Source organism: Fistularia commersonii, chromosome 28, assembly GCF_037954325.1.
Source record: "Fistularia commersonii isolate RoL2024-O1a breed Wild chromosome 28, RoL_Fcom_v1.0, whole genome shotgun sequence".
Taxonomy (NCBI): domain Eukaryota; kingdom Metazoa; phylum Chordata; class Actinopteri; order Syngnathiformes; family Fistulariidae; genus Fistularia; species Fistularia commersonii.
Window position 1 is genome coordinate 2,252,882 of NC_141311.1, and position 14,763 is coordinate 2,267,644.

At 44.2% G+C, this 14,763-nt stretch overlaps 1 protein-coding gene across 1 annotated transcript in view; it reads right to left on the reverse strand.

Moving 5' to 3' along the window:
- coro7 (coronin 7) overlaps positions 1 to 14,763 on the reverse strand; it is a 138,902-nt gene that overhangs the window by 122,436 nt on the left and 1,703 nt on the right. Inside the window, exons 2-7 of the mRNA XM_086175778.1 lie at positions 13,503 to 13,599; positions 13,318 to 13,398; positions 13,130 to 13,200; positions 10,163 to 10,349; positions 7,841 to 7,917; positions 3,618 to 3,668 (exon numbers count right to left, since the gene is read on the reverse strand). Coding sequence (XP_086031904.1) covers positions 3,618 to 3,668; positions 7,841 to 7,917; positions 10,163 to 10,349; positions 13,130 to 13,200; positions 13,318 to 13,398; positions 13,503 to 13,599 — 564 coding nt within the window. The remainder of the gene's footprint in view (positions 1 to 3,617; positions 3,669 to 7,840; positions 7,918 to 10,162; positions 10,350 to 13,129; positions 13,201 to 13,317; positions 13,399 to 13,502; positions 13,600 to 14,763) is intronic.

Below are 14,763 nucleotides of genomic sequence, written 5' to 3' on the forward strand. Positions count from 1 at the left end.
TGGCAAACAAACGCACCCCCCCAAACACACACTCACATCGCTGAATTGCAGAACCCGATTACGTGATTACGCTTTACGGGAATTATCTTGAGTTATTAGTCAAACAAGGGCTAATGAGCCGCCAGTGACTTGGAACGGCCGAAAGAGGCGACGCAATCGCTGGAAGATCTTCCGCTGTATTTTCCGGGGGGGAAATTTTCTAGAAAAAGGCCTCCGTCTTACTCCCTCCATGTGCGGGAGCCCAACATCACGCACCTGATGTAAATATCCGGCCTGGAACGTTCCCCCCTTTCCCGCTCAGCTGCCGGCTAGAAAGAAAATCAGACGTCCCGTTTCCCCCTCCGGTTAGAAAAACGTTTAAAATAAAACATGCCGGAAGATTCAATTCACAGCCAGACTTCGGAGGAGGGAAATATACTGCTCAAAAAAATAAAGGGAACACTTGAACAGCACAATGTAACTCCAAGTCAATCACACTTGTGTGAAATCATAGTGTCCACTCAGGAAGCAACACAGATTCATTTTGACTTGTTTTAAGGACATTACATCAAAGTTGGATCGGCCTGGAGTTTGTTTTTACACTTTAATTTGGAGTGTGATTCCTAATCCAGACCTCCGTGGGTTGATTTCCATTGATCATTTTTGTGCATATTGAACTGTGTAAAGAGCAAAGTATTTCATAAGAATATTTCATTCATTTAGATCCAGGATGTGTTTTTTAAGTGTTCCCTTTATTTTTTTGAGCAGTGTATATGCACGCACACAGGCGTCTTCCTCGCAACCATATAGGGTGATGTGTCTTCCAGGTATTTCTAAGTCATCTGAAATTGTGTACTTTTGCAGGAATCCGTGTATTTACAAAAAAAAAAAAAAAAAAAAAAAAGACCGAGCGTCAGAGTAATTAAAACACCTTGTGAGGTCCGCCGAACTCTGTGAGAATGTTTGCTTTGCGCTGATCAACCTCTCGCGAGTCTCGCCGCCCACCTTCATCCCGCTTCCCGAGCAAAACATAAATACTCTGCCGCTCCGCTTCCTCGCCGGCCGAGTCCAGCCAGGACGTCGCTGTCGAGCTTTTACCGGAGAGATGACGGTTATCCATGCGGAGAGGACGGCCGGGCCCTGAGCTTGTAAAGTGCATGTTTTGCATAAAGCGCACAAATCCACCGCTTGCATCACGCCAGCTCTTTTTTCGCTTGCACATGCAAAGTCCGAAAAGTAAAGCACGCTTAACGTACATGAGGGTGCGGAAACCGGGGCCCGTTCCAGATATCATTTTAGCATTTTTAAAGGTGCAGTTAAACCTCGGCTTAGGAGTGTATCGACTTTTCCGACTTTTCTCAGTCTTTTTGCGATCTGAGCTCGGAGCTGCGAGCAGGATGAGTGTTTGAAACGGATGTGGCCGCCGCTGTCCGTGAAGCGGCGTTTAAAGACAGTCTGGCGCGCCGCTAGCTAGCCCGGAGAAAAACACATCGAGAAGAAATGGAGAATTTGCTGTGGTTGAGGGGACGATTTGATGATTTTAGAAAGAGGAGCGGCTTCATTTTGTCCATAAATGAAGTTTAGAGCGAGTGTAGCCACGTGTGTGTGTTACATTTAGCATTGTAGCATCGGAGCTTCCATTTTCTACCATTCCAATCCAAGTAATCCTACAAAAGTGTCTTATTTGTCCCCCAAAGAAGGACATTCCTGTTAGCATAACAACACCCTTAAACCTGGTTTCAGCCCATGAACTCTTCCATTTACAAATCCTGGACCCGCCCTAAAGCCTGCCGGTTGTATTCGGAAACTCCACACCGGTCAGCAGAACTGGAGAAGCCTCTGGAAAGACGGCTAAAACATCTTCAAGTAAGAAATTCAAGTCCAGCTGCCACGACGAGAAGATTTTGACAAGGCTTGTAGCATTACGGGTGTAGCCTGGAAGTTAAGGATAGATGGCCGGCGTCTTTGTCCGAAGGTAAATAGCGAATCCACCTTCTCCATCTCTGTCTCCTCCTCCTCTCTCACACCAGCTAACTTCACATCCTCTCTCACGTCCTCCATAAATCTTCTCTTTGACCTCCAATCCCAGCATCCGTCTACCAATATATTGACGATCCCTCCTCTGTGCAGGACCCAAACATCTCCGACCTTCTCTCCAAATCATGTGCCGTCCCTCTGATGGACTCATTCCCGATCCTGGTCGCTCCCAAAGAGACATTTTACATTTTTTCTTCTTCAAAAACACAACCGGAGGGCTGGAAGGGATTAATAGCATTTCAATTCATTTCAGACGGGAAACGGAATTCGATATTAGAGCAAATCGAGCCGAATAACGGAGCCAATCCGACTGGTCAGTCCAGGGAGGACCGGGTTCGGTCTCCACTTCTAAAGCACTTCCTGTGCGAAAGCGCTTCACGCTGGATCCCGTTCACCAACCACAACTTCCCTTCATCTCATGGAATCCAAACAGTGGCGATGTTGGTCGGACGTATTTATTTTACTTTTTCTCATTGCTATTGTCACTCTGTCTATGTTGTCTTTTTTTTCCTCCCCTCATTCTGTTGTCCATTCTTATCCTTGTTGTAAGTGTTGTTGCCCTCTTTGCTGTCTATGTATTTATGGTTGTCTTTTTCTATTTTATAATTCATATTTATATCACATGCTGTATATTATTGACACGATAACTGTTACGCTGCTCCTGGGACAAAAGAATTTCCCCTTTGGGAATCAATAAAGTTTATCTTACGTAGCATCATGAAGGCATCTTCTTCAGGTTTGTCCACCTGCAGGGCTTTTATTCAGAGGGATGTTTTTTTTATTTTTATGACACCTCATCCTCATCAAATAAAGTTAATCAATAAAGGCAAGATGGCGGGCGGGAGGACGCTGGCGCGTTTGGCTGCCGCTTCCCGCTCTCCAACCAATCAACCAAACCAAAGACAAAGGCTCACCTGGACAATCTCCAGAAAGCTACCAAACTAGCTTGCCGACCTGAGCAGGCTGGCTGGCTAGCTAGCCTCTCAAAACTCCAGATCCCGACAGTGACCTGAGCCGGCTAGCTGGCTAGCTGGGCTCTCGAAACTCCGGATCCTTACGGTGACCTGAGCAGACAGGCTGGCTGGCTAGCTAGCCGGCTAGCCTCTCGAAACTCTGGATCCCGACGGCGACCTGAGCAGGCTGGCTAGCTGGCTAGCTAGCCGGCCAGCCTCTCGAAACTCCGGATCCCGATGGCGCCTAGCAAGACGGCATTTCCATCGGCCGAAATCTTCTTGCTCCTCCTGCTCCACCATCTCTCCCTCCACCAAAAATCCATCTCCGACATCCAGCTCCAACACTTGCCTCCTCACAGCAGCACGACACTCAGCTGCACACCGGCGAAGCTCCTCCAGCTTGTCCCTGGACTGGCGCTCATCGCCACACTCTGCAATCATGGACTTCTTCCCAATAATTCTGTGTATGTTCTGTTCCTTCTCTTTTTTACTTGTGAAGCGTCTTTGAGTGTCATGAAAAGCGCTATAAAAATCCCATGTATTATTATTATTATTATTATCCTCTGCTCATGCTTTAGTTTGGCCGACAAACCGGATCTTTTTAAAGGATTTATTGTAGGTTTGTTTCAGGACGGTGAAGGTACTCACCTGGACGGGCGTCAGCTGGGCTCTGGGGTCAAACACGCGAAGCATCTTGTCCTAAAAGCAGCAGAAAAAGAAAAAAAAAAAAGGGGGGGGGGGTTACACACACTTTAGCGCGGCGCCGAGGACGTGGGAATGCGGCGAACATTTCGATGAGGCAACAATTTTGTGTTGTATTGAGTGCAATCCTTTCGTGGCGGGGGAACTGAGGATGAAGCAACAACAACAGAAGGGCTGAGAGATGTGTGTGTGTGTGTGTGTGTGTGGTTGACTGTTTAGTACGGCTGCTGATGAGTGACACATGCAGGCGTTAACAAGCCGAGACCTGAGCTTTTGTTGTGCGTTTTCAACTTCACCAACGACTTGAAACCACCGGGACCACAGAAGGCAGAAGACAAAAGCGGTGTCTTTGCACCAAACTATGCAGGTGTTTATCATTTTTTTGCCGCCCTCGGAGACACCCGTCCTTACGAGCTGCCCGAAAAAAAAAAAAAATTGCTGTTTCAAATTTGCACGGACATAAAAAGCAAAAAAAAAAAAAAAAAAACATTAAGAGGCATTAAAAAGGAATAATCCGCAGCAGATGGTCGGGTTCTTTTTTTCTATCCCGTCTGCGCAAAGATCTGCAGCAGAGGGTCGGCGTTGTTCCTCGCTGATTGGTGTCATTCCCTTTGGCTACCAAGAGCCGGGCGTCCGTGATTGCGCGAACTGAATCACGGCAGATGAAATCGAAAGAATTGATCGGGACGTTCGTTGAGATTGATCATGAAAATGAAAAAAAAAAAATGTAATAACAAACGCAGGAGCTAGCGCCCTTGCTAATACCGAATGCGATCCGGCGACCTCTGGACGGCCTCGACCCCAGCCGACCCAAACGGGCATTCGTCATTAAATCACGCCGGCCAATCAGAGATCCCCCCCCCCACACACACACACACACACACACACACACACATATGACTGAGAGGAAATGGGGCCCTAATGAGATCAGGCTGTGACCTGGACAAGCGTGTCGCTCAATATCTCTGCGAGACTCTGATCACGGCGAAGATAGCAGGTAGTGATGATCGGGGCTCGGGACAAAATGGCATGAAACGACCCGCGAGAAGGAAAAAAAAAAACACACACACACACACACACACAGCCAGGCTTTCGTAAGAAGCGCGACAAAGAATCCATTGCGATATTAAGCTAGGGCTAAATAATAAACACACACACACACACACCTTTTCCATCACATCAGCTTTGTTTGGATCGCGGCGCTAATTGAGGCCGGATTTTAAAAAACATAAATCAAAGAACGGCGGCGGGACGGATCAGAAGCAAGCAAGAACACATCGAGGTGCCCGCCGGTGGATTCAACAACATTTCTGCGGCTAAATACCCACTTTGATTCTTGTGACTTCATCTCAGGGTTTAAAAAACATCAGAAACACACACACACACACACAGTGGGTGCTCACTGCCTAGGTGTCTTCATGCAATCAACAAGGGAGGAAATTATCTGGTTGTGCAAACACACAAATGAGGGTCCGCCACAGATGTGTCCGACGTGCAAACACCCCTTCCTAAAAACCCTACGACAACAACCTGTGCAAACACACACAGCGAGAAACCAAGACTCATAAACGCACAGACGGAGGACGGACACACACACACACACACACACAAACACACACGCCGTTGGATTGGCCCGTCTGCCTCATTCTCAAGCTGCCGCCTAGAAGTTTCGCGTCCCGCAAATACAGATGTACGCTCTCTGCGCTCGGCAAACACCGCGGCGCCCCGTCTCCCACGGTTACCGGCCCTCGAGAGGCTTTTCCCCAGCGGGAGGAAGGCACGGTTTGCGGCGTGGAGCTCACGAGGACGGACGTCGGACCGTAAAAAATCCCGCCGTTTCTCCTCCGAACACATCATAAATACACCTTTCTCTCGGGCCAGATGAAGCCTGCGGTGATTCCTGCTCTTTGGGGTGGCGGTCTCCCCTTCATCTCCACCCCCCCAATGTTTACCCTCGAGGAGGGCCGGGGGGATTGGACCCACATGTTGGCAGGCTCTATTTGCTTTAATAAGCTGGATCGGGGAGATGGAGAGGGGCCTTTTGGGTTAAATGACACCAGAGCCCAAGAGAGGGAGAACCTCGGAGGCCCCTGAGGTCTGATCTTAAGTCCGCATACACACCCGCCCTAAATTTTCAGGTCTTTTTTTTTTTAGGATGCGCGGCGGCTGAGGAGAAATGCGGCAGAGCTGCTGACGGTGATTATCCTGTCAAGGTAAATCTCAGGAGTTGGACACGGTCACTGATGGGTGGAGTAATTTGTTCCTTGTCAGTGCAAGGACAAACAAAGCCGCCTCGACTGACCGTCGGGCCTTCTAAGTGTGTACATGTGTGTGTGTGTGTGTGTGTGTGTGGGGAGGGGGTGTTACGTCAAAGTTCGTTTGGCGGGTTCTGGCGTAATTAGGACCCGGCGTGTTTTCCTTCATCACAAGTGATTGGCCTCTGCCACATTTCCCCGTCAATCATCAGCCGGCTTTTGCAAGCGTGGAGGCGAACGCTCTGCGTTTCCAAAACGTCAATTAAGTCGAGGTCTTACGACAAAAAAAAAAAAAAAAAAAGGCAAATATACTTGATAAATACTTCCACCTCCATTCAAAAGCCTTTTATACCTCTGCGTCTTACTCGTAAACTCACCCCGCCTCCTTCCTGCTACGCCGGGTCTTAAAAACTTAATGGAAAACCCTCGGAGCCCCGTGATTATTTCCCGATGACGCGACTTGAGGAAGGGGGCCGCGACGACCCGGAAAGACTCGCTGAGAATTTCCACCCCTGCAATTTCCTGCCAGCGCCGACGGTGTGGTCGCTACTGTAAAAACAAATATAGGCGTGATGGCGGTGAAGGGTTGGGGTCGCGTGAGGTCAAGGCTGAAACAAAAGACCTGACGATGAAAAAACCTTTATGAGGGACTGTTTGCTATCATGGGGGGAAATAAATTGGACGTCACAGAACTTTCTGACCGTTTTTTTTGACATAATTCGAACCCCTGCAGGCGAAATCCTGTGCTTCAGTGAGACGTGAGCGTCACCTCTGTTCATATTAAATGGGAATAATCCTGATGGAAACCGATGAGCTAGGCTGGGAGGCACTGGGGTGGTGGGTCGTTGCTGGCATCTAGTGGCAGAAAAGCGCCACGACTGCATTCAGGACCCCCAAAAAAAGAGGGGGATGCAATAAATGTGACCGACTTTATCACGCAAAGAGCCATTTAGATCAGTTTCCCTGCAGTAAAGAAAACACTGGGAGCCACACAACGCTTTGGGAATTTAAAATGAATGAACATGGTGTATAATGTTATTTCATTTTTTTTTTTTTTTTTTGGCTGAATGCTATGTATAAACAAAATGTGTTATATTTTATTTATCTTTTTTAAATCAGTGATGCAACTGCAGAGAAAATGTAATTACATTTCTACATGCTACAAAACATTTTGAACTCCATTAGGCTGAAGGTTACTTTTAAGCAAAATACTCAATGTCTATTTGAGTCCTTCTTTCTTTGTTGTGCTTTTCTTAACCGGCCAGCCAAACTGTTTTTTTTTTTATATATTAATCAAATATTATTTTAATTATTTATTATTTAAATACATTTTATTAATTTTAATTAATTACATTTCTACATGCTGCAAAACATTTTGAACTCCATTGGGTTGAAGGTCACTTTTAAGCAAAATACTCAATGTCTATTATTATGTAAAATACATTTTAACATATATATATATATATATAACTATAAACATATAAATAAATATAAATATATAAAATATATTTAATTATGTTAATATATTTAATTAATTTTAAAGCATTTTCAATCAATATTGAATTTAGAAACGTCATATTTTTTTCTTTTTGTTTAATTTTGTATGGATGATTTCATACAAAAATTAATGATTTTAAAATTAAAATAAAATGCAAAAAAAAAACATAAATATTCAAATTGCAATTTTCATTTTGTTCAATTTACATGATACGTAGTTATAAAAACTAAATTCAAAAATGTGGAAAGCCAGCCAAAATAATCGCCCACCCCTGCTCTAGACCTCCAACGGACACCTTTTATTTAGATGTTACCAGATCGCCACAATCGTATAATTGGAAATGACATTTAAAAACATGAGCAGACTAAAAATAAAATACATTTTAATTAAATAGTCGTGTTGGCGTTGTTCCTCACCTTGCAGGAGGAGGCGAGCAGGGAACCGTCCCGTTTCCAGTTCAGACTCTGCAGCTGGTCGCCGTGCTGCTCCAGAGCTACGGAGGACACACACTGGTTTACAGAAGATTCAGAAAAGAGCAGTACGGATTTAGGAACAAAACAGAGATGCTTGAGAGAAGTGGAATACAAAAAAAAAAAAAAAAAGTGGTGGAACAAATGGGAGCACTTGAGACGAATGAGTGAATCCACGGTGACGACATCTGAAAGGTCAGTGGAGCGAAAACAAAACGTAACAGCGAGATGAAGCCATTAAACAAGCACGTTTCAGGAAACACACGATGGATGGTTGTTAGGCTGCAACGCTGCGAGCACAGCGAAGCCGGGGTGAACGCGGCTCGTGCTCTGCAGCGTCAAACAGATGAAAAAAAAAAAACACAATTTTTAAAAAAATAATTTTTTAATTTAAAGAATCAAAAGAAGAAGACCGTGAACAACTTTTTTTTTCTTTTTAATTATCCTTTTTAATTATAAAAACAAAAAAATATATATATATTAAAAAATAAGAAGGCATTCACCGTCACAGCGTCCATTTAAAGGAGTGCGGACCTTCAGGTGACGTCAACGTAGAAGAATAATGTCCACACTCATTCAAATGAAGGCCATGACGGTCAACGTCTTGATTTTTTAATTTAAAAAATAAATTAAAAAAATTTAAAAAAAAAAGAAAACCGCAAAGACTTCCTTTTTTTTTTAATTATCTTTTTTAAATATAAAACCAAAATATATATATATATATATATATATATATATATATATTAAAAAATAAGAAGACATTCACCGTCACAGCGTCCATTTAAAGGAGTGCGGACCTTCAGGTGACGTCAACGTAGAAGAATAACGTCCACACTCATTCAAATAAAGGTCGTGACAGTCCACATCTTTTACTTTTTAAATTAAAAAAAAAGAAATTAATATAAAAAATAAGAAGTCATTCACCATCAAAGCCTCCATTTAAAAGGAGTGCAGACCTCGTTCGATAGGTGATGTCAGCTGGTGAATGTTCAACTTAATATTCTTTTATTTTTAATTCAAAATAAATAAATAAGTAATTAAATAAGAAGACATTGACCGTCACAGCGTCCATTTGAATGAATACGGACGTCGTTTTTCTAAAGAATGACGTCCTCACTCATCGAAACAGAGGTTGTGACAGTCGACGTCTTCTTTTTTTTTTTTTTTAATTAAAAAAAAATTCAAATATAAGAAAATATATAGTAATCGTAAAAATAAGAATGACGTCCACAATCATTATAACGGAGGCTATGACGGACGACGTCTTCTTTTTTTTTTTTTTTATTAAAAAAAACTCAAATAGAAGAAAAAAAATAATAATAATAAAAATAAGAATGTCCGCATTCATTATAATTGATGCTGTGACAGACCACGTCTTTAAAAAAAATTCAAATAGAAGAAAAAAAAAAAATTAATAATAATAGTAATAAAAATAAGACATTCACCATCACAGCCTCCATTAAAAACGAGTGCGGACCTCGTTCTTCAGGTGACGTCAACGTAGAAGAACGACGACCGCATTCATTATAACGGAGGCTGTGACAGACGATATCTTCTTCTTTTTTTTTTTAATTAAAAAAATAATAAAAAAAATAATAATAATAATAATAAAAGTGACATCTGCATTCATTCAAATGACGTCTCTGATTGTCAACGTCTTCTTTTTTTTTTTTAAATAAAAACATTTTATAAAAATTGACCCAATTCCTCCACAGTACAGAAAACACCGGGAGCAACATAAATAACCCATTTGAAATGTAATCTATTGTATGTATGGAGGAAATGAAAGTCTGAATGATAGGAGGTTCATTGCGGAGCGGGAAGGGGGTGATCATGAAATGTTGGGAGAGCGGTGAGCAGCGGCAGCAGTGGCGGCAGCAGCGGCGGCAGCAGCGGCGGCAGCAGCGGCGGCCAGGCCGACCGTCGTGGGAGGGGGTGTTTTGTGGGGGTCGGGTGGGAGGAGGCCGGGGGATTGTGATTACATCCTGAGGCCAGTGGAGGGGAGACTGGGACTAGGACTGCAACATATTACCTCTGCTGCTCCCGACAAGAGCCACAGGGCTGCAAAATGTAGGCAGCGTCAGTCAAGACAGTCCCGATCAGACTCCGGTCTAAATATACACACAGATACAAATCGTACCTCGACGTAAACTCGACACAGAGACAAAAATGCAACACTTGCACAGCGAACGGACAAATAAACTGGGAGGAGCGCACGAGGAAACGCATGCATCTGCGGGATCTCCGGCAGCAGCCGGCGCCACGTACCCGCCAGCGGGGCGTCCCGGCGCCCGGCGTCCCAAAGGAGGGCCGACTTTTCCGCGCCGACGGCAAGCAAACCCGAGGCGGTCGGGTGGAAGAGCAGCAGCTCCAGACGGCCGCGACCCGGGCTCAGGGTGACCTCCGGCTCGACGGGCGGCGCCGCCTCCGGCTCGCGCAAACGCCACAGCTTCACCTGCGAAAAAAACGAAATGTGAGACTACGTACTGGACAGATTTTTAGAGCGGACTCAACAGAACCAATGGAGGCTGAATGTTAGAGGTCAGAGGTCAGGTGTTGGAGATGGTTGAGATTCCCGGGTGTCGTGATTGACAACAAACCGGCAGGAGATCCGACGGAGAGTCTTTGTGCAGGAAAGGTTTAAGCAGACTGCACTTCTTCCTCATTCGCCCAGTCGTTTTGCAACTACAAGGAATTTGCTTCGGTCGGCGGCGCTAAACATGCAACAGGTATTAACCCTCATATTATGTTAAGGGTCAATTTGACCCATTTCACCCATTGACCCAATGGGTCAAATTGACCCTTAACATAATATGAGGGTTAAATAAGTGAAAAATAAAAGTGAGATCGGGGTGATGGAGGTTGCATCAGAGGGGTCGACGTCGGGGCTGCCGATGGGAAGAAACTGTTTTTGCGGCGGGTTGTTTTGGTCCTGACGGAAGGGTCGCCTGCGGGTCCCGGAGGTGTTCAGGTCCTGCAGATGATACGATGAGGTCTGACCTCGTCTCTTTTACTGCCCTTTGTTTGTGAGATCCTTGTTTGAGGTCCTGGGAGATCCCACAGGAGGATGGGTGGAGGATGGGGCCACCATCTCCGCAGTCTTCAGAGCATTTAGCTCCAAGTTGTTCTGACTGCACGAGGTGCTGATAGTCCTGGAAGTAGAGATGTTTTTCCAGCTTCACTTCCTGCCTCCTGACAAACAGGAAGGATTGGTCTTATTTAACGTACGCAGCAAGATGTTGGAGATCTTCAATGGGTCTGCTGTCTCGTCGGGAGAGCTGGCTCTGCGACGGAGAGCCTGGTGGAAAGGAGGACGCTGAAGAAACTGTCGTCCATCATGGACAGCTCGGACCGCCCCCTCCAGCCTTCTAGCAGGCTGTCCGACGGAAAGATCCAGGAAATCTTTCCTACATCGCGCCATCAGCCTGTACAATAACTCACTCTAATCGGTTACTGACCGATCGGTTACTAATCGGTTACTCGCAAATACTGACAAACATTCACTCGCTCGCTCATTCAAGGCAATTTTCCTCCATTTTTTTCCTGATTAACCTGCTGCATGTTTTTGGATTGCGGGAGGAAAGCGGGAGGAGAACATGCCGACTCCTCACAGATAGTGAACTCTGTCTCTCACCGATATGAGAGACAGAGTTTATTTCTTTTATTTATTTTTTCCATGCATTTTTAGCTTGTTCTTGTATGTCTTGCTGCTGTGAAACAATTTCCCAAGCATGGGATCATTAACATCACTTAAAAAGCGAATTGTTCCGAGTCACTGCTCTTCGTGCCGGCGCACAAAGTAGCCTTTTCAACTTTTCTTTTTGTTTTCAGCTTTTTTCTAGATTTTTCTTTAAATATACATTTTTCCTCATCTTCTCCTCATCTCAGCCATCTCCCCTTTCACCTCCTCTCCCGCTGCACAAAAAAAAAAAAAAAAACTCCCCCAATTGTCCCTCACGGATAAATAGTTTATTCTAATTCTGTATTTTCTGCTTCTACATTTTTGTTTTTTGTTGTTTTTTTTTACCATCAGATGGAAGCCTACATTCTGTCGTATCCGTGGGAGATTCTCGGCTTCACGCGCATTTCATCACCGCGCTTTACATTCATGCTCAATCATCATCAACACACACTTAGTCGTTAACGAATGATTACGATAAAATTCATTAAGCCGTGTTGAGTGCATGAAGAGGTTGTAAGAATAGGGCTGCATCAGCAACGTGTCCTCAACCAAAACAATATACAGGACTGTCTCTGAAAATTAGAATATTGTGATAAAGTTCTTTATCTTCTGTAATGCAATTAGAAAAACAAAAATGTCATACATTCTGGATTCATTACAAATCAACTGAAATATTGCAAGTTTTTTATTATTTTGATATTGCTGATTATGGCTTGCATCTTAAGAAAAACTCAAAAATCCTATCTCAAAATATTAGAACATCATGAAAAAGTCATTTTTGTTTTCTTTAATTGCAAGAACTTTATCACAATAATCTAATTTCCTGAGACAGTCCTGTAATGTGCACGGACAGATCAGGGGAGAGAAGTACAGATAAAAGAGCGTTGCGCGTCAGAAACCGTCATAATCGAGGGCTTCATGGAAACAGAAAAGGATAACAACTCCAAAGATGATAAACAAAAAAAAAAAAGCACGTAGGTACTGAGGGTTCTTTAGATAAAGGAGGCGAGTGTGTTGCCGACGTGACCATTTTTGAGTTGCAGCCCAGATCTGGGGAACCCAAAAGACGCCAGGAGTCTGATAACAAGGAGATACATCCTGGGAGAAGACCGTGACAACCGTCTGTGAAGATTCTCCATCATCTGAATTCTTGTCGAAATCATCTCGTCTCTGCAACCGGATTTGAATTCCTTCACTTCGTCTATAACGTCTTCAAGTCCACCTGCAACTGCACGTTTGATTCTTTGTATTCAAAAAAAAAACACGGGGTCGTGGAAACGGAGCCAGTCAGATTTCGTAAACTGACTAACTTCGATGCTTGTCAGAAGAACAGAAGATCTGACCCAGAGCTCTGTATACTTTATTTTGACGTCTGAAGCTTAAATATCAGCATCAGTGAAGCAGCATGTGCACAGCTGTGTGAGGATGCGACATATTCCAGGAAGCTTCCAAGTTTCTGCGACCTGCACGCAACGACCGAGCAGAGGAAGCGGCGGAGACGGAAAACGGCTAATAATAATAATAATAATATAATAATAAAAGGAAGAGCTCACCGTCCCGTCCGCGGAGCAGGTTCCCAGAAGGCTGTCGTCGAAAGGAGAGAAGTCCATGTCGGTCACCAGATCTGATCGGGGATAGATAGAAACAAACGATATTTCAAGAATGAGACCTCGCAGCTTTCACGGACGTCCGGAAGATACGTCGTCACGGCGACGGAGGGGAGCGACAGATTGAAGGATACCGGAGTGGCAGGAGATCTGGGTGACGGTCCACCGGCCTCCGGCGCCGGGTTTGACCGAGGAGAGGCCCAGCATGCCTCCGCCTGAGGACGCACGGGGGAAAAACAAACATCGGCCTGAATCTTTCGTCGTCTTGCAAATGTGGAAAGAATATCAGAGGACGTCGCCATGGTTGTCGACGTCTTACCGGCCTGCTCCGAGTTGAAGGCCACCAGCGTGGAACTCGCCTTGATGTGGTTTCCTTGGCACGGGAAGGAGCCCGAACGGATATCGGTGATCCATTCCTGGGGTTTGATGACACAGAGAGAAGATAAGATAAAAGGGGAAATTCTTTCGTCACAGCAGCGTAACAGTTATAGCGTCAAAAATAAATAGGAATATGAATAGAGACTGATTGAGGACAGAAAATAGCAAAGATATCCACAAATAAATCGACAGCTGTGAGAAAAATAACACCAACAGAATGGAAAAGTAAGGGTGAAAAATAGACAACCAGGGACAATAGCAATGACGAGAATAAAAGAAACAAAGAAAAATAGGTAGGTGATGTAGAGGTTGAAAAAATCTGCACACCAAAAATGCAAAAGATGATTTATTTCAGTGTTTCCCAACCTTTTTTGAGCCACGGCACATATTTTGCATGAGAAAAATCACACGGCACACCACCAAATAAATATGTCAAAAACGGCTTTTTAACGAATTAGAATGAAACCGTAGTCTCAATTAACTTAGTGTGAAATCTAATATCTGTAGATTCGTCAAGTTGCAACGCAAATTTTCTCACTGATGTGCAACTTTTCCAGAACACTATTTTGCAATGTCTGAAGACATGTCATCAATATGTCTGAAAATAGTATTATTTGAGAGAACTGGCTATTTCTTTATCAACGCCAGAGCCGAGCATTTCTTCTCCAATGATTTTGCCGGCAGGTAGTATTAATGTTTTGCTACGGTGTGTGGCTGTTTGGATTTAGAGACGAGTTCAGCAACTTTATAGCAGCTTTCACTGCTTTCTCACTGGTCTTGGTAGTTTTCAACAACGCTGCCTGTTTGTTTACGCAGATACAAGTACTTTTTATTTTAAAAATGTATCACGCAAAGCGTCACTAATCACTCTGATACACAGATGCACAGGTTAATTCACTACCCGTCGCCATGGAATGGACACGCTGCCCACATAGACATAAAAAAAAGGTATTCTCACACGGGCTCTTTCTCAGATGCTTACCGGAGGTGTGTGTGTGTCCACACACATCTTCCACGTGAGCAAGACCCTAACATCATACATTATATATAAAATACATCATCTTTCTTGTGGAAGCATTTCTGGTGTGTGTTTTTTCTCAAACTCTACTTAGTCGACTTTTTTGATCTTGTAACCAATCCCTTACCGGGTAGCGGATGTGTGTGTTTTTCTTTTTTTAAACAGAGAGAAGATGAATCACAAA